At 38.0% G+C, this 24,927-nt stretch overlaps 1 protein-coding gene across 9 annotated transcripts in view; it reads left to right on the forward strand.

Moving 5' to 3' along the window:
• Window positions 1-24,927, forward strand: part of BNC2 (basonuclin zinc finger protein 2) — a 276,637-nt gene that overhangs the window by 246,964 nt on the left and 4,746 nt on the right. For 3 of the 9 annotated variants that reach the window (XM_087822645.1, XM_016214461.2, XM_016214471.2), the window contains 2 exons: window positions 9,017-10,986; window positions 11,420-11,485. In XM_087822645.1, coding sequence (XP_087678771.1) covers window positions 9,017-10,986; window positions 11,420-11,485 — 2,036 coding nt within the window. Of the gene's footprint in view, window positions 1-6,911; window positions 7,733-9,016; window positions 10,987-11,419; window positions 11,486-24,713; window positions 24,748-24,927 lie in introns of those variants that run through there. The other 6 variants (XM_087822646.1, XM_016214480.2, XM_087822649.1 and 3 more) reach the window with 5 other exon arrangements.

Here is a 24,927-nt window from a genome sequence, read left to right on the forward strand (position 1 = left end):
ACGTGTGCCCTGGCATTTTGACTAGACAGGTGATCATGTTGGGAAGGTATATTGTTCACTTTATCCATTAAAAAAAAAAAAAAAAGATATCCTTTTCATTGTGAAGATATTTTCAAATTTGGATTAGAAAAAAAAAGGTAGACACTTATATATTAAAAAATAAATCAAAGCAGGTACCTAAAAGTCACATACAATTACCCTGTTGCCTGTTTCTACAGCTGCCTACTTTAGTCAAGTGCCATGTTCTTCAGACTTACAGTTTCATCCAAAGAGAAGCATTCCTTAACTTTGTACTTTTTTTTACAAATAATTCAATGTGTCTTGCCTCACTGTACTACCATTCTCCATGGTCGAACATTCTGGATATTATAGTAAGACGGGTTTATAATGAGGGTCATGTACAGTAGGAATGAGTCAAGAATGGTCGTCTCTGTGTACATGTATATGTTTGTATACGTGCATATATTGTGATAAGTAACTCTTTTAAAGTCAGTCCTTATAGAGAGGAGACCTCTATTAGCATGTCAGCTAACAAAGATTAATAAGGTTTTTATTGTGACAGAAAATTCCTTCATGCAAAGTTTTCTGAGAGCTCTAATATTTCTAACCAATTGTGAATATTCCTGTAGTGTTCATTTCTCCTTGTGGGGAAAAAGAGAAATTAGAAATGTACTTCAAATAAAGTTCTTTATAATATGGACATACTGAATTTAGCATCAGCTCCTGTAATCTCAGCAAAGCAATTTATACGTAGCTCTGATGTTTGCATCCTTTCATGATGCCAGTCTTGGGTTGACATGGAAAGCATATTTGTTTTTCGAAAGGGCTGTTCACATGGAGAAATGTTAATAAATAAAGACCAGTGTTGGATTTTATGTGAAAGCTTTTTTTTTCTTTTCTGTGTGTCACACATCCTGATGATTCTTTCTCATGGGACACCTCTGTCCTAGAGTGGGAAGGAAGAAGCAAGGATGTGAATGCTAGTCAACAAAGCATTTTGAAGGTAAAGTGGTGATGCTCTTGAGAAATTCGGCAAAACACAAATTTCCAAATCATGGAAACTGAGCAGGGTTTTCATTACCCAAAACAAATGTTGATTTTTTTTTTTTTTATCAAGTCTAATTTGAACCATTTGGTGCACTCATGATATAAATGACTATATTTTATTATGCCTACAGATATTATAGCTCTTTCAGCTGGCCTCCTAGAAACATTAGCTTGAAATATGGAAAAGCACACTTACAAGGGCTCTATGTGAGTAGAGAATGGTATAATTTTGTTTACTTATACAGCGAAACTGCTCTGATGTATATTGTATATGCCAGTGGTACATCTTTCTCATTCAGTGCCCTGCAAGAAATATGTGTTTAAATGTAAACTTGCTAAAACAAATAAGCATGACAAGTTCTTTTCCCACATAATTTCAAGTGTTTCTCAGAAATTATCACAACATTAAAAATTTCCCTAAATACTTCCCAGAATGTTATTTTTTTGTTTTAGCATTTTTTTATCTCCCTTTCTTGCCTGCTTACACACGCGCGCGCACACACATACACACGCACACTCACGCGCACAGACACCCAAACTTTGACCCATGCACACTTCGGATTGCCAAGTCATATGAATTTGAGATAAACATAATCTAACAAAAAAGTAAAAAAAAAAAAAATTGGCTCTGATGTAAGTGGAGAGCACCCAGACCAGTTAAAATTGTTGGCTAAGGGAAGAGTTTTAAAAGTGACTTGACTTTAGAAACACACTGTAAAACTGAAGTATCTGCTTGTTATGCATGGACCCATCTGAGTTTTAAACTAGATTACTAGTGGGAGAATGGGAGAGACAAGGACTGAAAGTTTTATGGCTTCTATAAGTTTTTTCTTTAAAACTGTGTGTAGTGTTCAAAGGCTTCTCTCCCACAGAGTATTTCCCTCTAACTCCTGCTACTTTCAGGTCTCAGAGCCAACCCACAAGTCTTACCCATGAGCTCTCTGCTTGCCAGCCCCCTCTGTTAAGTTGATGGAAGGCCCCAATTCATGTCATCTGAGATAATGGTCTGAGCCCATTCCTTGCTCCTGAGGTGACCCAGCATTTAAATTATACATTTCCTAAATTTCTGGTCATATCTTGGCACATGTCCATCTAATCAAGAGGCCAAAACAAATGCAGGCGGTGGCAAGTTAGTTGAATTAACTGACTGCTCCTCATCAGTTTCTTCCAAAGTGTTGGCAAAGGTGTGTATACATAGTATGTGCCTGCTACTTATCAGTGTTAGCTCTGTAGAGAAGCAATCCCCAAATTTTTATGACTACATACCCCTTTTAGTAAAAATATGTGAACTTGGGCCCCAATAAATGTAAAACTGATTCTAAATTACTAATATATTACTGTAAATCCACATATAAAATATTAGCCCAAAATTATCTTTTTAGATAAAAGAAAATAGAAATTCTCATGTTTACTGCCTGTGTCACAATGGATTATTGTGCACACTACTGATAGGAGAGGATGGGAGGACATGTGTGTGTTATTCAGGTAACAATAGAATGCAGGAAGTGAGAAGTGAGGTGGCCTATAAATAGCAAAAACTGTGAACGTTGAGTTATGAGTGAGATTTCATGCAATTTGTGTGATTTAGTGTTTTGAGCCAACTTCATTGAGGTCTACTTTACATACAATAAAATCTACCAATTTATTTATTTATTTATTTATTTATTTATTTATTTATTTATTTATTTATTTATTTATTTTTAATATATCTTTATTGATTTTAGAGAGAGGAAAGGAGAGGGAGAGAGAGAGATAGAAACATCAATGATGAGAGACTCATTGATCCAGTGCATCCCGCAACCCGGGCATGTGCCCTGACCGGGAATTGAACCCTGATCTCCTGGATCCTAGGTCGACGCTCAACCGCTGAGCCACGCCCGGCCGGGCAAAATCTACCAATTTAAAGTGTACAACATATATAGTCATAAAAGACATCAGCACAATCATGATATAGAACATTTCCATCGTCCCCAAAGTTCCCTAATGTTCCTTTCCCTTACCCTCCGCTCCTGGCAACCACTGATCTCCTTTCTGATAACTTCGCCAGAATTTTATATGTTTGGAAGGATGGAGTCTTTGGAGTCTATCTTCTTTCATTATTAGCATAATACTTCTGCGAGTCATCCATGTTGTACTATGTGTCAATAGTTTATTCCTTTTTATCGCCCAGTAGTATTCCATTGTGTAGACCTTTAAACTATTTGTTTACCCTTAAGACTTAAACACCTAAAAAACCTGATAAACAAGGTTTTGCCTAGCACTGTTCCATCAATTTTTAATTTGGCAATCACTGTTAAATTTTACCTGATAAGAGTACCAAGCCAGCCCAGCTACTGTGGCTCAGTAGTTGAGCAATGGCCTAGGAAACAAGAGGTCGCCAGTTCGATTCCCAGTCAGGGCACATGCCCGGGTTACAGTCTTGATCCCCAGTGGGGGTGTGCAGGAGGCAGTTGATTGGTGGTGGTTCTCTTTTATTAACGTTTCTATCTCTCTATCCCTCTCCCGTCCTATCTCTAAAAAAATCAAAGCATTAAAAAAAAAAAAAAAAAAAAAAAACAAGCTGGGTAGGCTTGAAATTTGGTTAATTTCTGTACCTTCTACTGAACTCCATTCCCCTTGCCCTGATATTTGAATTAATCCAGATGGAGAAAGAAAATCCTAACAGGAAACTTGTTATGAAAATAAGTTGCCAATATAAGGTTATGATGGAATTTCTTAAGATAGCACACTATAGAAAGACATAAAATCAAAAAGGATGTCTCATAAACCTCTGCTTTTGTTCTAAGTGGTTAGCAACCCCTATAGCTCACTGTCATTTAATTAAAAGATTTAAAATTATATCAGAGAGGTAATATTTTTTTGTTGTTTTTGGCTAATCATTTTAGGATTTTTCTTTAAATTATGCCTTAAAGTTGACTGACAAGAAGTTCATGTACTAGAACAGAAAATTAAATTATTCTGCATCTATCATTTAGAATTGAATTATCTGCTTATTTCTTAATAATTTGAATACTGCTAGAGCAAATTGGCCCTATATTTCTGCTGCACTCCATGTTCCTCCTTCATTTCCATGCATGGACAGAAAGAAAGGTATTGTTTTTCTTCCATGCTGAGACATGGTAGTCGCTTGCCATCAACCCAGATGGGATCCTTCTTGGACCAAGTAGTCTCTGGGCTTTTGAGGTCTCCTAACAATCTAATTACCCCAAAGCTTCTTATCTAGTCTTTCTTCCATCTCTTTACGTCCTTCCCTTCTCTACTATCCTCTCTCCCAAATAAAAAGAAAATCAACCTTACTTTACTTTGATTTTAAAACTACAAGTTATGCAAGATACTTTGATGTGAAGAAAGGGCTCAGATAAAACCATTCAAACCATGACAGTTGATCCAACTCCAAAAAAGACTTTTGAAAATCACTCTGCAGAGCCATATAGAACTGGTGCCAGGTTTATACTGAGTGATAATCACTGGTTCTGCTGAAATAAAAAAAAGGAAGTCTTTTCATGTAAAATGCTTAGATGTAAATATTTTAAGTGTCTTATACTTTTTCTGAACCCAGTAAAACTGACTTATAAGTCTGGATTATTTGGTGTTACTCATCTTTAATAATAGTATAGCCAGTTATTTTTACAGAGAATCAATATTTATGATAATACCTTGCATTTCACTTAACAGGGTAAGTCTTATCCTCATTTTGTAAATAACAATCCCCCATGTAAAAGGTTGAAGGCCACTGAACTCTGTTTACAAATGGGAAAGCCCAAAGGAATTGTCTCACCAACTACAAAATTGAATGAGAAGGACAAGTGTCCAGTTATACACTTACGTAATTTATTATTCATGCACAAGACCAGTGTCCCAATAAGGGTTGGTAAGCAGTCAGGATATTAATACTGGTTCACCAGGCTGAATTTTTGTTTTATTAATGTTTATACAGTGATAATACCTAATTCTTTTTATAGGTCTTATTCACTCTGGTAGAATTTATTTGACATGGCAAGGGGGCCTAGGTTTTACATCTGTACTTCTCGAACTATCTGTGAGAAAGGATCAGTTTTCCCCCTAATCAGTTTTGAGACAATACTTAAGTAAATAAAATAGAAATAAACTACTAAAAATAAATAAATTTAAAAATCATGCCTTTAGTTGTTGCAGCACTATCAAATTGTCCTAAAGGATTTCACATGGTTACTTTCAAGTACTTGCAGACTAGTTTTTTAAAAACCTTTATTTTTTAAATAGGTTTTTTATTAATTTCAGACGGAGGAAGGGAGAGGGAGAGAGAAATAGAAACATTGATCGTTTGCCGCTTGCATGCCTCCTACTGGGGATCCAGCCCGCAACACAGGCATGTGCCCTGATAGGGAATTGAGCCAGCAACCTCCTGTTGCATGGGCTGACATTTAACCAACTAAGCCACACCAGCCGGGTCAGACTATTTTGTTGTTTTTTTTAAAAAGGCGCTCAGACTAGCACTGGTCCTTTCTGAATAGCATATATGGAAATTCTTGCCCTAACAGAACAGAGGAGTTTTAAACCACTGTTTGAGTACCATTGCACCAGTACCATTGCTTATTTCTGTCACAAACAGAAAAAAGAACCTAGGCTTCCCTTTTTTCCCTTTGATGATTCTATCTCCCTTCAATCAGGTTATCCAAGGATACACTAAAAATGATAGCCACTCCTAGCATGGAGCTCACAGATTCATTAGGTTGCTGAGAAACTCAACTTTGTTTCTTGCTGCAATTTCACCACTTATGAACATGATGGTGTTATATAATCTTGTTCAAAAATGAGTGATAGCTTTTTGGGAAATAACTTGGTGGCACATCCTATAGCCTGGATTCAGGGGGCATCCTCTCAGGGGGACTCCAGTTTGAATATGTAATGCAGATATTTGTCCTGTTCCCGAGCACATTTGTTTACAATGATGTTATGTGCACCTTCTATGTTAGTATAAATTGCTACTTCTCTTACCACTGTAAATGAAACGTTTCTTTTATGACTCAGGCTACCAACAATGTTCAAATGTTCAGAGTCTTGCTTACCTGGACCTCTTCCACCAGAAATAAGTGGTTTAGCATAACAATCTCCATTTTAGCAGAAACAGCTACTCTGAACTGAAAGAGAGCCTGAAAGGTAGTGGTTTCAGAAATAGCAGCAGGTCAGGAGAAAAGAGAAACCATATGGGACTGCTGGGTACTACTGGGTGATGGAGAGGAGATGCCTCAGGTAGGTGTGATCAGTTGCTATGGTTTCTAAGGCCAATTTTAATACCAGAGGCTGGCACCTGTTGAAGTACATTATCAACATGCAGATTTAGGTGCAGGCTTCCTGGGAAGAACTTGAGGAAGAAATGACTGTATGGTGCTCAGGTTGGGTTTCAGCCTGAGAAACAATCCAGAGTGAAAGGCTCTGTAAAAAAACAATCGAGAGAGTGGATTTCATGGTAAAAGAAAAATGATGTAGAAGAGGATATTTCCGTGCTCTGGAGACCAGCCCTGTTCAGGAGTTCTACTCCTCCTATCACACACTCAGTGTGCTCCCTGGAAAATGGCATCACGCAACGACAGTCACTGTGCTCAGTGAACTTGGAGTCAGAATTTCTGGGTGCAAGTCCTGGACCCCACATTACCATCTTGGCAACCTTAACAAGCCATCTCACCTTTCTTCACCTCTGGTTTCTCATCTGTTAAACATTCACTGAATTCTGGAAGCTACTATGAGGTTCAAATGAGATAATCTAAATAAAATCACAATTTAAAATTTCTCTGTCTACAACACCAACACTCTCCCTTGCTTACCCTATTCCCCTGCCCCCAAGAAAACCAATCTAAGGTAGACCACTGGCTACAAATGACACTTTTTTAAAAAATGGCTAATGCAGGACTCCAGGATCATCCAGAGTCACCATGTACCCCCATCATTATGTTCAGTATTCTGAGCAGATAGCTGCATGAGAGCATTTGATCTGAAGAGTGATTTTATCTACAGGATGAGAGGAGGACATCTGTGTTTGACAATTTATGTAAGAATGGACACCCACGTGCACACACACACGTACACGTTATGTAAAATGATAAGAGTGCTAGGAGGTAGCCTTATAAGGACTAGCTTATAATTATCAGAGCTTTCTTTTTTAAGTAATTTAAATAAATGACAAGTTTCTCCTTACAATCAAACTCGTTGTCATGGTTCAGACCATAGGATTGCGGTCCAGAGAGAATTTTATATCAGAAGGCTAAGTAGAACTGCCTATGAGAGAGAATTTTATATTGCAGAAGTAGTACAATTCCCATTATCCTGCTTCCCCTAATGTAACATCTAACGTAAGCATAGTACAGTTGTTAAAACCAAGAAACTAAGATTGATACCATACTATTAACTAATCTAGAGGCCCTATTCAAATTTGCCAGTTTTCCCACTAATGTCCTTTTTGTGGTCTAGAATTTCACATTATGTTTATATGTCCTGTTTTCTTAGTTCCCTCTAATCTATAACTATTCTTTGTCTTTTAAAAATATATATTTCCTAACTTTACAGTTGGAAGAGTACTAGCCACTATTTTGTAGAATGCTCTTTAATTTTGGTTTGTCTGGTGTTTTCTCATGATTAGATTGAGGTTATAAATTTTTGACAAGAAAACCACAAAAGGAATGATGTGCCTGCCTCAGTGACTATAGCGGTAGGTATGTGATGATGCTTATCACTGGTGATGTTAGCTTTGATCACTTGGTTAAAGTGATGTCTGCTAGGTTTCTCCATTATAAACTTATGATTTTTCTCTTTGCAATTAATAAGTATCTTCTTTTGTTGCTTTCTTAAAATGATGGTTAAGGTTGGAGCAAGTGTCATTCACAGAAGGTTGTAAAGAGCCATCCTGGTGGAAAGAAGCTGTGCCCTAGAAAATGATGGAGTCATTATTTAAGTGTTTGAATAGATTTCTTTCAATCCATGCTGAAATGGATTGCCTGACATTACATTGCAGGATTTTTAAGTCCTACCTCCAGGCAAATCTCATAGTTACTGGCAAAAATGAAAGTGTGAAATGCTTTTTAATGTATATTTAACAACACATAGTCTGGTGATTACTGATGTGTATTCTCTGTGGACTCCGTTTGCTATCAGAGGAGGATGTTAAGAGACAACATTTTTACACATTTATTCTATCTAAATCCATCACAGATTTACTTTCTAAATATCTGTAACTGTCATTTTTAACAGGATCATAAAAATCAAATACTTTAATTCTAACTCAAACTTTGAATCATAGGATTACAATCAGTTTTCTGGAAAAGAACAATTACTGTTTTTTTCTTACTCTACCTTATGAAATTGCCCACTATTAAATGATACTAGAATATAACCATTAAAAAAGAAAAATATAAATAGCTTAGTAATGGAGTATAGGAGGTAATATTACTTTATTCATCCTTTTGATTTAGAAATTCACATAATAGCTCCTATTTAAAGGAATTTTCATTATTGAATCGAGTGTCATGTCTGCTTGTGTTAAAGAAATAAAATTCACAAAATGTACTTAATTCCTTCCTACGGTGTCATTATTTAATAAGGATTAAGGTACCATTTTTTGCATTTTTACTGGGTTGCACAGCAAGAGTTCACGTCTTGTACTAATGTATGCTAAATAGTTGCATAGTATATAGACCACTGTTGTTAAAATAGCAGTAGTGAAGGCATTTTAGATCACAGAGCCCCAGTGGCCTACATTTTGTTTGTTTTGACATTGTTAAACTCAATCTGTTTCCCTAACTGTGACTCTAATTACTACATTTGCATGGCAGAAAAGTTTGCTTGGTGGGTCGACTTTTATTAACAGTGTCTGCATGTTGTTTTCTGCTCTCGGTGTTTCATGAGCAGACAGAGCACCTTCAGTTACACTGAATAATTATACACAATCAATAAGTTTCTGTGTTTGTCTTTGTTGTTTCTTTGATGTGGCCTCTAGGATGCTGCCGGCAAGGTGCTGGACCGCTGGGCCATCATGTCTCGAGAAGAGGAAATCATCACCCTTCAGCAGTTTCTGCGGTTTGGAGAAACCAAATCCATTGTAGAGCTGATGGCAATTCAGGAGAAAGAAGGGCAGGCTGTGGCTGTACCGTCTTCAAAGACAGACTCAGACATAAGGACTTTCATTGAGAGCAATAATCGCACCAGGAGTCCCAGCCTCCTTGCTCACCTAGAGAATAGCAACCCTTCCAGCATTCATCACTTCGAAAACATCCCCAACAGCCTTGCATTTCTGCTTCCATTCCAGTACATAAACCCAGTCTCAGCCCCACTGCTAGGATTGCCTCCAAATGGGCTACTGTTAGAGCAACCAGGACTGAGGCTGCGGGAACCAAGCCTTTCAACCCAGAATGAATATAATGAGAGCAGCGAATCTGAAGTATCTCCCACACCTTATAAGAATGATCAGACCCCCAATAGAAACGCCTTGACCAGCATTACTAATGTGGAGCCCAAAACCGAGCCACCCTGCGTGTCCCCCATTCAGAATTCTGGCCCGGTCAGTGATCTGACCAAAACTGAACACCCGAAAAGCTCTTTCCGAATTCACCGGATGAGAAGGATGGGGTCAGCGTCTAGGAAAGGAAGAGTGTTCTGCAATGCATGTGGGAAGACATTCTATGATAAAGGTACTCTCAAAATTCATTATAATGCTGTTCACCTGAAGATTAAACATCGATGCACCATTGAAGGTTGCAACATGGTCTTTAGCTCCCTCCGAAGCCGCAATCGCCACAGTGCAAACCCTAACCCTCGCCTTCACATGCCTATGCTAAGGAATAACCGAGACAAAGATTTAATTCGGGCCACATCAGGGGCTGCCACCCCCGTCATAGCAAGTACAAAATCAAATCTCACACTCACCAGCCCTGGCCGGCCCCCAATGGGTTTTACCACTCCCCCGCTAGACCCTGTCTTACAGAATCCTCTCCCTAGCCAGCTGGTGTTTTCTGGGCTAAAGACTGTCCAGCCAGTTCCTCCATTTTATAGAAGTTTACTCACTCCAGGAGAAATGGTGAGCCCTCCCACCTCCCTCCCGACCAGTCCCCTCATTCCAACCAGTGGTACCATAGAGCAGCACCCCGCACCACCATCTGAGCCAGCAGCGCCAGTAGTGATGATGGCCACTCATGAGCCCAGTGCCGACCTGGCCCCTAAGAAGAAGCCCAGGAAGTCCAGCATGCCTGTGAAGATCGAGAAGGAAATCATTGATACCGCCGATGAGTTTGACGATGAAGATGATGACCCCAATGACGCTGGAGCTGTGGTCAATGACGTGAGCCACGACAATCATTGCCACTCCCAAGAGGAGATGAGTCCAGGCATGTCTGTGAAGGACTTTTCTAAGCACAGCAGGTCCCGGTGCATTTCAAGGACTGAAATAAGAAGGGCCGACAGCATGACTTCCGAGGATCAAGAACCTGAGCGGGACTATGAGAACGAGTCAGAGTCTTCAGAGCCCAAACTAGGTGAGGAATCCATGGAAGGGGATGAGCACATTCACAGCGAAGTGAGCGAAAAGGTCCTGATGAACAGCGAGAGGCCTGATGAGAACCACAGTGAGCCCTCTCACCAAGACATCATCAAGGTGAAGGAAGAATTTACAGATCCCACTTACGACATGTTTTACATGAGCCAGTATGGACTGTACAATGGCGGGGGAGCCAGCATGGCGGCCCTGCACGAAAGTTTTGCATCGTCTCTGAATTATGGCAGCCCTCAGAAGTTCTCCCCAGAAGGTGACCTGTGTTCTAGCCCAGACCCCAAAATCTGTTATGTGTGCAAGAAGAGTTTCAAAAGCTCCTACAGTGTGAAGCTTCACTACAGGAACGTTCACTTAAAAGAGATGCACGTCTGCACAGTGGCTGGCTGCAACGCTGCCTTCCCCTCCCGCCGGAGCAGAGACAGGTCAGTAAATCTCCATTGGCTGCTCCTGCTGGGGGTGGAGGGTGCCGGTCATGTTGGCCTTAACATTAAGAAATCCAACTTAGATGTTTTGATGCACTGTAAAGATTGTCCACAGTGACCACAAGATAACCAAGCTGCCATGCTCATGAAGGATTGTTGCAGTCGGTGCTTGTTATGATTAAGCATGCAGAATCATTATGCCATCTTACCCAGTAATGCACGCCATTTTCTCTGTGCTCTGTTATGTGTGTGTGTGTACGTTTTTCCATGCATCTAGGTGTGTGAGTCTGTTAACTGTGTACACAGTTCCCTGCTTCCCCATGAACCTTCACTTAGAAGCCGCAGCTTCTGTTATAAATATTTCTGCTTTGCCTTGTGGCTTTTTGATTAAATCAATATATTATCTTCATACACACATATTTATCCAATATAGAAACAGAAATTTACGGATGGAAAGAACCATAGGTCCAGGACATCGAGACAGCCTGCATCTCCGTAGGTATAACCAGAAATGTTATCGTTGTTACATGAGTATTTAGTATGTCCTTGAATTCTTTGAGTCATGAAAATATCAGAAGAAAATGGGACCAAAGTAATTGTTAATATGGGGAAATGGTATGGTGGTGTGGGTTTCTTTATTTTAGCTTCACAGTGTCTTTGAGCACATCTCTAAAACATAATCTATCTTGGGAATTATGCACAGAAGGGGAGGCATGCATATACTTTTAGGAGCAGTTAGAATATATTATGTCCAGCCTTCAGATGATATCACACCTTAGCTATGTGGCTGCAGCTCTGAAACAGTTGGGCTTAAACAGAAGCAGCTGGTCCTAAACCTACAATGTTCTTTTTCAGTCCTAAAGAAAATGTAATATAAGTGGAATGTGTCAAGGTGGTCAGTGGTGGGGTACCGCAGTTACCCTGCCCTCAGGGAGATAAGCTGTGAGCAGATCATTTACATAACACACCAGCCCAACTAGAGACACACCAGTTAAGTCTTCCTGTTATTATACTGGATGTAGTTTTTTTAGTTTTACATTGTCTTTTTAAAATATTTTTATAGACAGTTTTATTACATGCTAAAAGTCAATATGTGTAGAAGAAACAAAATAAACTAGGAAATTTGCTTAATAGCCACCACCCAAATTGTAGTGCCTATCAATTAGGTAGAGTTCTTTGACAAAGTAACATATAATAAAAGTACCACTGAAAAGTAGTGACCTGCCTCTGGAATACTCTGTTTTGTCTTCATATTTAAAAGATTAGTGTTTTTAAAATAAAAGTTAAAATGTGTTTTCATTGTATTGAAGTACAACTCAAGGGACCCAATTCACGAAAAGCAAAATTTCTGAGAAAAATAAGTTGCTTACTTTAATACAACTCAAAGCATGCTTTGAAGAGAAACCTATCTTCTTAAAGATTTCCCCCCCCTAGCCCCCTCTTCCCCACTCTCATTTACCTTTTTCTGTAAAAATGGTTTATGATCACAAAGTTATTTTCAGTTCCAAGGTATCATGGACAGTCCCAGAATATGGCAGATAAGATAGCTACAGTACTTTGAATAATAAAATATAATATGGTACCCAACCTCTTCCTCCCCAAGTTTATGAGTAATGTTCATTCTTTTAAATTTGAAATAGTGCACTAGTGATAATGAGGTTAATGCACTGGATTTTTTTTAAACAAAAATAAAAGACTCATGAAAACCTGCATAAAATATTTATGGAAACGAGTGTTTGAAGACAAGCCAAACTTTAAGCTTATTTGCATGAATTCTTATCACTGTCTTAGTTGGTTTGCTGAAAAATCATAACACTGGAATAAAATTACTCTGGAACCAAAGGGCTACAACACCCAAAGCTTGGTTCTTTCCTTTGTGTCACTGTGTTTTTATGCCCTAATGCACAAGTAGATACTCTTGAGCAGGTGGTTTGTCTGAGGAAAAAACATTTATTGCTAGGGGAATATTTTAATCTCCATTTTTCTAAGGATTGGGAGTTTGGTGAGTAACCAGCCTTGTGGGAATTCAGGCCAGTGTCTAGGATAACTAGTACATTCTAGGTGAAAAGAATAGTACTGGTAGTCTCCCATGTGTATTCAGTCATCTAGGAAATGGCAGACCTCACACAACAAGTGATACATTTCATTTGGCTGAAATATCCCATCACACCTAATCTTTTTAATTCTGGATATTGTCACACACGATCAATGAAGAAAATTAAAAAGAAAAAAAAAACTGTACAAAGCAAGTTTTTTGATTCTCGCTTGAAATTTTGCTTTTCAAGAATACTCAGATATTTTGATCCCTTGTTAAAAACTTAACAAAAACTCTGACACTTTAATTTTGATGTATTCTGATGTATTTTTTTCTTTAGAAAGAAAGGTATTCATCCCTGTTGAGTCTATGACTTGAATTAATATACAATACAAGTATATTTACCACCAAATAACCAGAAACAGTGGTGCCATTTGGGCAGCAGGCTATTCCTGGATCTCAGCAGATTGGACTTAAACATAATTGTATTCCTGTTTCATTCAGTCTTTTATCATCATTTCACCAACTAATATCAACCCGTAATTTAATCTCCTTATTCACAAAGCCTTTTGAATCACATCTCTGATATACCCGCTTAGACTTACCTTCCCTTTCTCTTCACTTTCCCTGCATTAGTCACCAGAACCCCAGGAATTTTGTGTCCCTGGTTTTTCCTCTGCAGTGAAGCCAAGACAGGTTTTCATACTTTTTTTTGAGCCAACAGACCTTCCCAAACAGAAACTATCGTTTGCCTTTAATCCTGCTGTCCTCGGGCCCATTTCTTTCCTCTCCCCAGAGTTTTGATTCATCCATCCTTGACTGCACAAAGTCTTCCTTGTGCAAATAAAGCATTAGAGGGGATTTGGACTGGGGGCTGGAGTGTGCAAGGTTATGAGGTTTCTAGGATGCCTGTTGATAAAACTAACAGTATAACCCCTTCCCTTCTCTTCATAAAAGCAGCCTTCTTGTCTTTGGGCTTAGAACACCTTACAGGAGGAGCATAGACATCTTCTTGGGCTTCTTCCAAGATGGTTATACACGAGGGAGTTGCATTTTTGTCTCTAGGTAGTCATGTTAGTAAGATGAAAGTAGAAAGATGTTAAATACTGTGTTTTAGATTTGGCAGCTAGTTAACAGAGATTTCCAGGTTTTTACTTATGATCTTTCTAGATTGTATAAGATCAAGTTGAAGGCTTTTTGATAAGCAGGAATGTTCTTTGTCTAAAGTCAGAGAGAGAGAGAACGGGGCACACACAAGGTTTGTGACGGCTGAGGGTTCTAAGCATCCTTCCTCACGCTATCATTAATGAGTGTGAGTTTAAGAAATTCGAAGGCAAAGAGAAGCATTCCAGACTAACAACAAAGAACAAGCTAATAAACACAAAATCTAATTCATTCGGTCAGTAAGTGGCTGTTAGAACAATGTAAGTTATTTTGTCTCAAAAGAACTAGGATACTATAAGATGTAGTAACACTATGTAGTGTTAGTCCTAAAAGTCACTAAACACCCTTCCTTCTTGTTTATCTCATGATGTTTTATGCTACTAAGATGCTGTTCTGTCAGGGAGCTGGAGGTTGGCCCTCAGTTTTGAAGGATGCACATGAAACACTCCCTGGGAAGCAGTAATTATAACTATCTGGCCTAGAACCCTAGTCTTCCTACAGGCAATTTTCTAGAAGACATTGTCTAGAGTTAGCTGGGTCTCACTTGCCTATGGTTACATTCTCATCTTCTGTCTTGAATTTTGATCTCCAAGAGGGCTGAGTGACCATGGATCACCTGTATTTATTTAAGGGAAGCCCATTCATAAATTGCATTTGGTTTATATTCAGAGAGTAAGTAAATAAATAAATACCCTCTGTCTTCTTCGTCCCTAAAATTTCTTATCATTTGTTAATATGTTAAAATCTGTTTATTTCTGCTTTAGTGATTGGCAATTTTTAAACTCCCTCAGCTGAAAGGAAGATTTTCTATACAGAAAGTAGGTGATCTGCATAGAAAGGAGTATGTGTCTCTTTGTTTTTCATGTTAACATGATTTTCACTATCTTTGTTCCTCTCTTCCTCGGAGAACAGTAGCCAATAATTGCCAAAGTCTGTCTTAAATTTTATCAGAAAGGTACATGTACATGTTTGATCTTCAGGGTGTAGAAAAGGTGATTCAGCTCCATGAATAAATTTTAAAACAAAATAATATTTGCTTTGGGTGATTTATAAATAAATATGAGGCAACCATTGGTGCCAAGTGTGAACCTTCTCTTTGATTGCTGGTTAAATCCGTCCAGATTTAAACATGTAAACTTCTTGATTTGTATGGAGTAAGACATCTGTATTTGGTTTATTAAAACCTGCTGATGTCTCCAGAACTAAATTTGTTCATATATAGGCCTCTGGGTAGCTGTAGTTAAAAAACAGAGATGTATAGTTTTTGCTTGTCTGATTACCTGACTTCCAGCCCTGTACAGGTGTGCAGGAATAAATTAACATGAGCTACCTCTGCTGAGCCACCGCATACATTAACAACAGAGGTGAAGATGCAAAAACATGCTACCTGCCTCCTGTTATCACCTTCTCAGCAGCAACATCCATTTTTTTTCCATCATTCTCTATGTTTGGAAACTTAACAGAGAACTTTTCTGAGAGATTTTCAATAAATACACATAATTCCACTAGGCAACACCTCCAAGAAATGAGCCACTTAACACCAATTCAAGATAACTATAAGTGTATTTGTCCTAATATAATTAGCTGTCAAATACAATATGTTAATCCTTTCCAAGTACAAGATGAGAACATTTTAAAAGTATCAGCCATTTATTTCATTTCCCATATATTTGCCAATCAAACTGTAACTCTCCTTTCCCACCATTCTTTATGAAGTGCGGTTGTGCAGTTCCTCTGACTTCTAAATGTTAAGGAAGAGATTTTTTTTTTTCGGTGTTACTGTTTGGTTTCACAGTAGAGCCAACAGATCAATAGGTCTTTTGTACTTATTTCCATTACTTTCCATCAAAGGCAAACAAACAAAATAAATCCCCCTTCTGAGTAATTGCTAGTTGTGCCTTCCTCAAGCGAAACTTTGGTAGTAAGATAAACTTCCGTGTCATTCCTGTCTCTGGGGTTCTTTTTATATACTGGGAGAAGAGCAGTGAGCAAAAACAGTCTCCTGGTATCACAGGGAGAGACTCTGTCAAGCCTGAAGTGAGCCTCCTATCTTCCTAATGACCTCCTGCTGGCCCAGCTGGATGTAAGACAAGCTCATTTAAGCCTCTGCTGACCTTTCACTCCTCCACTCCCAGAACTACACCAGTCACTTCCACCAGGCTGCCTACCAAACAGACAACAGAGCTTAGTGGCAGGCGGATGACTTCCTTTTCATGATACAAAGAGATTTTTACAAATTTCTATTGATGGGAGTTACAGTAAATCTCTTGTGGCTACATAACTTCCATTGCACAAACATAATGCTTCTTTATGGTCCTTATTTTTACCTTCCATTAAAAAGAACAAACTACTCCTCTTGCCAGCATTATCTTGAAAATTCAGGCAAAATAGCATTTAGAGCAGAGCACATATGGAATGCACAGGCAATATTTTTCATGATGACACCACTTTGAAGGGTCGTTTTCCTGATTTCTACCTCTCTTGGGTCCACCACCGTCTATCTGAGCCTCTGGTAGAATTTATGGATGTGAATCTTTCTCACAAATAATTATTTATTTGAGAAATTCATTTTTGTAGATAATCTTTTTAAACATATATGCCATTTCCCACCAGGAAGCTAGTCTGTAAGACTGAACACATATATTAACGTTCACTTGTATCGAACCCGGTAAGAATGGTTCTCTCGTAGGCGAAAGGCTTCTACCGGCTCTCCTTTCCTGTAAGCGACCATTTGTTGTGCTAAGAAGGGGGACTTTTCTTTCCAAGTTGAAATTTCATAGCAAAGGTTGGGCTATAGCATTTCTTTCTTTTTAAAAAAAATCCTTCTCAGAAATAATTTACTAAGTGAATGTGGCAGAATATGAAAGTTTACACTTACCAAAAGAGGACAATGTCATAGAGAAGGAATTTGGTAACTTTGCTTCTTGAGTGACAGGATGTGTGTGTGCACGTGCATGTGAGAGAGAAGCAGGCTGAGGAAAGAGAAAGAGAGAATATTTTTTAAGAAAGGACAATTTTTCTTCAGTTATTTAATATAAAACTACACTTTAAAAAAAATATACCTAGATTTTATGTCCTAATGCAAGCTGCTTGGATTAAAACAGGAGTTGTAAATTCCTGGTAAAAAAGCTGTTATGCCTGAAGTGTTAGTGATCGTAACTCCAGTACTTTATGGAGTTTATTACTTCTTTTATTAACTAGGAGGAAAAATGTTACCCACTTCTAGTTTAATTCTTTTTCTTGCTTGCTGTAATTATTTTGACTTTACCTTAGAAAGAAAAAAAAAAGCCAAATGTTGCTAACTGAACATATGTAAGTGATGCCTCAATTTTTCTATTGCATATATTGATCTGAATTATTACCAGCTATTCTGAAATTATGCTAACATTCTAATCTAAATACATCCACATAATATATATGTATGTTTATTCAAAAGCACCCTCATAAATAAGAATATCAAAAGACAAATCATCCTTAATTGCTAGAATAGACGTTTTTATCTTGGAAGGTAATGTATGAAGTTATGTTATGTTACATTGATGGGAAATAACAAGATTTTGTACGTAAAAGAAGACAGATTTGGGCAGCGAGAACAACAGACCTTCGGAAGGAAGCCTCTTGGGTCTGATGGCCAGCTGAGGGGAACCGCTCGAACTCTGCTGCCTTCTTAGTCTGCTCTGTCACTGCGGGGGCACTGGTGGGTCAGTTCGCTCACTAGTAATTGTGTTTTACAGACTTCTAAAGCAATTGGCTCAGTCAGTCCCAATTCAATAAAAGTAGAGAGCAAGAGAGAGAGCACTTTTGTTCTATTTTTTACTTGAAATTATTTCATTCAGCAGTCTGTCTTTTTTATTACCAGGACTTGACATTAGCACTCCAAGCTATATTAGCATCCATTTCAGCAGTTCAGTAATGGTATTAAAAAAACACTTAACTTCAACGGTGAATGGTTGTATGACAGTACCATAAAAAATCCACATTAAAAAAAACCCTCATGTATTTGTCCCAGCAAATTATTTTTCACTTGTTTAACCACTTCAAAACTATCTTCTTGTGATGGGCATTCATGAAGACCTCCTTGTTCTCAGAAGCAGTCAGTGGAGGTGCTCTGTTGATTAGAGAATTGGGGGAAGAGGAAAGGGAAATCCAGTGGGAAGAGGGTAGGTAAAGATGCTGTTTACCCTGTAGTTAGATTACCTTCCATTCATCAGCAGAGATGGAATTGGCAACCTCAGAGCACCCAAGGTGAAATTCTTGGATCCTTATGCATGGCTGGGATTTGATTTTGAACCCAACCCTCTCCAAACTTGGGAGCAAAGCCTAACTACTTTGGCACTGCAGTGAGCTCATAAATGACTACATTAGGTTCTAAATTTTGATTAAACATTCAGTAATTAATCAATGGTAGACACGAAGCAGTTGGCAAGGTCCAGAGCTGCAAAATGTTTAAGACATAAAACATTACGAAGTAATTAGAATATGCTCCTTCAAGAGAAGGATTGCCTTCAATAAAGAGGTAAATGATAGCATCCTGTTTATTGTGTAGGCAGCCAGAGCAATATGATAAACTGCTGGAGATACACATATCAGTAATCATCCGCATTATTAGTGCCATTAATCATAATTCCAAAAATATGACAGCAGCAGCCAACTTTTTGACCAATTTTGCTTCTGCCTGTTGGCCATTATGACTTAGCTAATAGACTGCAGAGCTCCTGTGCGTGGCAGTTTGCATTGAGAATGGAAGGTTAATTATATTTGAGCTGCTGATTTCTTCTCTCCTTGGAAAAGGCTTAGCACTTTGACAATCCCCGGAGCTCACTGTTGTTAAACCAGTAAAAGTACTTTATTGAAATTTTCTTTGTTGGTCAGGAATGAGGAGATGTTTCAAATGAGATATAAGCGCCAGGCTGGGATAGCCGCTAATGTTTCTTACTCCAAAGTGATCCTTGGGCAGCAAGATGAACTCAGTGGTTTCTTTAGATCACTTTGTGCTCTCATTTCTCTTCTGCAGACAGGTAAACATTTCAGCACTATAGAGTGATACACCAGGGAATCCCACAAGATTAACAGTAGTCTCAATATGTATACATAGAACTAAGGAGTTGGGAGGAGTGGCTAAGAATATTGGGAGAAATAAGCACCTCTTTCATACAGAATTCTGCTTCAGTTATGCTTATGGGAATGAAAAGCAAGAATTTTACAAAAATCGAATGTTTCTAAAAATCAAAGTATTTAGTCACATAGGTACATTGCTGGTTGGTTAACTGAAGTTTTCATGTTTCGGCTGTTAATTTTAACATCATTTAACCAAAGACATGCATCAGATTTTGTGCATTCCTTTTGTTCATTTCTCTTAAGTAGTTTCACTTTCAACGTAGAATTAATTCTAGATAAGGCCACAGCTAAATAGTAATATCGTCTACAAAATCCTGTCCACTCTCTTGGGGAACTCATCCCTAATGTTATGGTTTTGAAAGATCATAATTTAACCATTTTAATGATGTAAAACATTTTGAATATTTTTAGCAAGTATTTCCTTTGGAAAAGATCTTGGAAAGAAATTGATGTCGCACGTTATACACATTAGAAAAGAAAGCTGTTTTAAAATGGCAGAAAGTTTTGAAAATCAAGAGGAAAATGCATTCCTATTATTTTGGGAATATGTCTTCTAAAGTATGTAAGTCACACTATAAATCATGGGATCACAGACTTGAGCATTAGTTCATCCAGGGTAAATATAAAATTCAAAAGTTCTACCTCAGATTTATTTAAATTCTTAAAAGATGCCAGTGTTCTTGGCTTTGCTTTTTCTTACCAACGATAGTAGTAAACTGAGCACCGTATGAACTGCCTGATTGAGAAAATTTCCAAATGCTGTAAAACATAATCCTGTTCACAGTGTAACACTCAGTGTCTCACATTACAGTGCAACAGGTACCTATAGAATAATCAGCACCCGTGAAAAGCCTTGATTGTGTCAGTTGTATCAGTGGATATGAATACTACCCTTAACCTGAGCATCCAGCATACATAGTTTCCTTCTCTCAATCTGCTTTCCCAAATGCCATCACAATATCAACATTTTTTATGCATTCCACAGCAATGACAAATTGTTTTCTAACCGTAGCGCCAGATTTAGTATGCAAAAGACACGTTTGCCTCTGCCAACAAACCAATAATTCTCGCTAACATCTTCAGAGTTACAACATTTATAAAGTTGCAAAGTGGAGTAAACAAACCATCTGTTTGGCTTTTCCGTATGTGTCATGCTTTCTTATTAGCATATTACAATTCATTTAGTAAACAAATTTGGTGATTTCATTCATGTCAAAGTTAGGTCGGAAGCTTGAAGATGATTAACATTCCTGGGACAGGCACATTAATACATTGCTTCCTCGGCAAAGTTAAATGGCTTCTCAGGAGAATCGCCCCTTGTTGACAAGATGAGACTGTCAATTTTGTTTGCCTGCCACATTAGGGGCCGTAAGGGGATGGCAGGTCTGAGAGAGGGGAGTCATGTAGGCAGCATAATTCACTGCGAATTGAGAAAAGAAGTCTAATTCTGATAAATGGTCGACCCCAATACATCCTACCTGTTATTACAACAGACGTGCCGTATCTGTGCAGTAAATTAGCTAAACCCCTAAAGAGTTTGGTGGGAGCTTATCTTCAAGTGAATAATTTGAATGTAGTGGGAACTGTCTGCGTGACCAGTATGGATGATTTGTTTTATATTGAAAGGGATTGAAGTGACTGAATTTCATACTTATAATTTGCAAGAATTAGCTTAGCTTTTATATCATGCATGTAATATGTACTTCTTCATTTTTTGTATTTTTTGAATGTTGTTCACTAGAATCTTAACATTGAATATTTTCCTAAGCTAGGAGTAGTTTTCAGATCTTCTGGAGAGAATTTTTAAATAATAGCCTATAGAACAACTACTAGCTTTTGTAGAAATGCATTCTATCAAAAATGTCATTTAACCCACAGGACTGTAAGCTTCCTACCATGAATAAATAATAATATAAAAATTTTTAGCAGTTAAGGACAATAGACAGTGTCATAGCAAGCCAGAAAAGAAGAGAATTAAGTGGCACAGAGATTTTAATTTTTCTTCTGTCAATTTGGGTAACAGGTTTACATTTCTGTATATATAGTATCTGCTATGTAAATATTGTAAATATCACTGAGATCATTCTGATCAATACAATATGAGGGATGTGTGTGTGCTTTGAGTGGCAGAGGTAAGCAAGAAAATAAAGACAAAAACTAATTCAAAATGGAGCCTTAATTCACATTGTAATTGGAGCTATTGTAATTAATTATCAGGTATTTTGTCCCACTTCTCTAAGTTTAGAATGGCTCAAAGCTAATTAAAGAATTAAGAGTTAGATGTTGGGCTTCTCATCTAGCCTGTAGCTTGATTCACTAGTCAGTTTTGACTGACACATTCTGGTTCTCTCATTTGGGCATGAGACTTCCTTTTTATTTATTTATTTATTTAAAAAGTCCTTCCCTGTATCCCAAAGCTAAAATCTCAAAAACACTTTATTATGTTTTTTATTTTAATTTTTATGGGTTAAACATTACATTAAGTCAAACTGGGCATTTGGACAAGTTTGGAAAGAGAGATATGGAAAAAGAAAAGCCCAAGACAGGACATACTTTCTCTGTGTAAAGGGCACTTGCATTTACTTGACTGTGTTTGATGAATTTGGTGTCTTCTGTGGTTGCTTGATTGTTTGTTTTTAACTGATGTATAATTGATGTAAGTTTTCATTAAAGAAACAGAAAAAAAAACCTGATACTTTACTTTAGTTCAGTTAGAGTACTTCCACTTAGCATTTCAAAAAATAAGTTTGGTGTTATGACCTCTCCTACAGTACATAGACCTCATTACTTTTTGCTTTTAAGGGTGATCTTAGTGTCTTCAGGAGGCTTTTGGTAAACTCACAGTATGGAAGGAGTAGGAAAGAGTGCAGAGGATCTGAGGAAACATTGTAATTCTAAGCATAGCCCAAAGTATAGGACTGTTTCATGCCCTAATTACATAGCAGTGCCTTGCACCTCACTGGGTTATTAATAGGGTCAGAATTACCCTCTGCTGTATTACCATAGTATTTGCTTAAATATTCTTCTGCTCCATGCTTCCAATCTTGGGATCATTGTTTTCTACAGCGTATTTTGGAAAAGCTTCTTAAGACTCATGCATAATATTGATTGAAAGCAAATAAATGTACTTTTAAGTATGTCCCACGTGCAAAGCATTCTACTTTACTGCAAGAGACTAGAGGTTGAATCAGATTTAGTTTGTGTTATTCTTGAAAGTGACCATCTTGGGGCTGAGTTTCAGACTACTCTCTTAAAAAGCACTACTATGCTCATTAAGACCAGATCCCTATTAACACCAGGTCCTTACTCTTTCTGCTTGTAAACTCATCTTCTCGCTCTGTCCCAGTAACTTTTTTCTGTGAGAGGAATTTGCCCCTGTATGTCACTATTGTCTACCTAATTGAAGCAAGTAGCAACAGCTTTTATATACTGTTTATGTTCTTGTAAAATGTAAATTCTAATACAATCTGGATTTTTGTTAATGATTATTTTTCCCTCTTTTCTGGAGATAGTCAAAACATAGTCTGTTTTCTAGAAAAACCATCTCTCTTTCTAGAGAACACAACATTGGTTCCTTCATGGATTCCTTCTTCCACTTATTACATACAACTGCATATTGCTTCCTCTGCAAGGGAGTCTTTCTCCTGTTTCCAGAGCTCTGTGGTCTTCCTCCCACTTTAGGATCCTCTCTGTGTGGGCAGTGGGCATGACTTCTTTCTGTGTCTCTTCCATCTCCCTTTCTGTTTACCTCTTCGTTTTCTGATCCAAATAAACTTGTAAGTTGCTATTAACCCTAGGTCTTTGTATCTCTTCATGACGATAGTATTTTATGACAGTTAATGGTATGGATTGGCTGATCTTACACTGTCTTTGTTAAAATCAAGTGCTCTTTTCCCTTCTATGGAGGCTGAACCTAACCTCATGAGGGACAGGATCGATACCCTAGGGAATTTGAAGTCTTTCTCCTTTCCCTCCTTCTTTTCCTTTTCCTCTTACTACCCCAGCCACACTATGAGAGTTTGTTAGAAAATCTCAAAAGCTCACTATCATGAGTAAAGCAGCAGGCTTTCCACAGCCCATCCTTCCCGTCCTCACTCCAAGTGTTTTGCATATGGTATTTAGGAGGATTATTAAACAAAAATGAAATAGATTAAGAAATGAATGTAAAAGAATCAATTCTCTTGAACTGTGGTTGCATAATGGAAATCGACTACCATGAATGAACCATGTACTGAAGTTACGAACAGCAGAGCTAATGCACTGCCATGAGTTCATCTTTATTATTGCATTACACCTGAATCAATTGATAAAGTAGCTTTTTTTTTTAAAGCAAAGGATGGCACTTAATTGAATAAAAGTCAATGTAATTATATTAGCAGAGGCCAACAGTACTGCTGACAGCGGAAAAGGGACACTGTTGAACAGAGTGCCAGAGCTGGTCTACACATTTCTGCACATCGTTTGGTTGACAGATATTGAGGGCTGGTACATAGTCTAATTAGATTACAGATTTCTATTGCTGTAAGTGAGAAATGAAGAGAAACATCTCTTCCTGGTAACATATCGGTGGAGATGTGCAATTTCACAAGTCATTTTAGGAAAGATGTGTCCATCTGGGTGATCAGCGTGTCCTTTTGTCAATGTTAATTTATTCTTCCTTATTCAGTGTGTCTCTGTGACTGCCGTGTATCTGGCTGCTGTGTTCTCAGCAGTGAATCTAGGAAGCGGTAACTGCAGATGTGTGAGAAGCAACACGGAGTTATAGATTACAGTCAGTCGCAAAATGTGTGCTTGTGAAATTAAGAAAGTGGGGAGCATGTTAAAAATAATAAACGGGTAGAATTTTGTGAGCTGCTTATGGCTGGCAGATTGTTTTGTCAGCAGAGTAATAGTACATAGTGTAACTCTGTTTCCACATTCTTGTAATAACTCTGGTGGTGTCATGCCCATATGTCGCAGTAGGCATTTCCTGCACTCTGCTTAGCAACCTGCACTTGGAGTTATCTGCCATCTGACACCAAGGAAATGGGGAGACCGTGTCAGAGCAAGGGACCGTGGGGACAACTTCTGTTTATCATTCATGTATCTGCACACTGCATGCATCTGCGTAGAACTCATTTATGGATGATGCTGATGCTGTGAATTTGTTTTATCTTAATTTGATTTATGATTTTTGGATTATGCAGCTGATCTGAAAATCATCAAGACAGCATATGAGATGATCGCTTATGACAGAAAATGATTTTGTGATCAGAACATTTTAAACCCCTATATTATTGTTTAAGTTTTTTTTAAACCAGATGTCTAGAATGTGAATTTGTTTTCTCTCTCTCTCTCTCTCTCTTTCTCTCTTTCTCTCTCTTTTTCTCTCTCTGTCTCTCATTCTTGCTTTCTTTTGTGATCGATTTAGCAAAAGATTAGAAAGCTGATCTTATTATCACAAGGTAAGCTCAGCCTTCCTAAGTGCAGTGTGGAGAGGGCAGTGACCCTCTTCCCCTTAAAACCCAGAGTGCTATATATATTGTCTTGTGTGGAAAGGTGAAGAAGTCTTTCTCACCTTTCTTGTCTCTGAGGCACATACCTCTCAACCACCTCTAAAAAATATTAGCCACACTTGTCACCAA

Source organism: Miniopterus natalensis, chromosome 12 (genome assembly GCF_054644295.1).
Source record: "Miniopterus natalensis isolate mMinNat1 chromosome 12, mMinNat1.hap1, whole genome shotgun sequence".
NCBI classification, from domain to species: Eukaryota; Metazoa; Chordata; class Mammalia; order Chiroptera; family Miniopteridae; genus Miniopterus; species Miniopterus natalensis.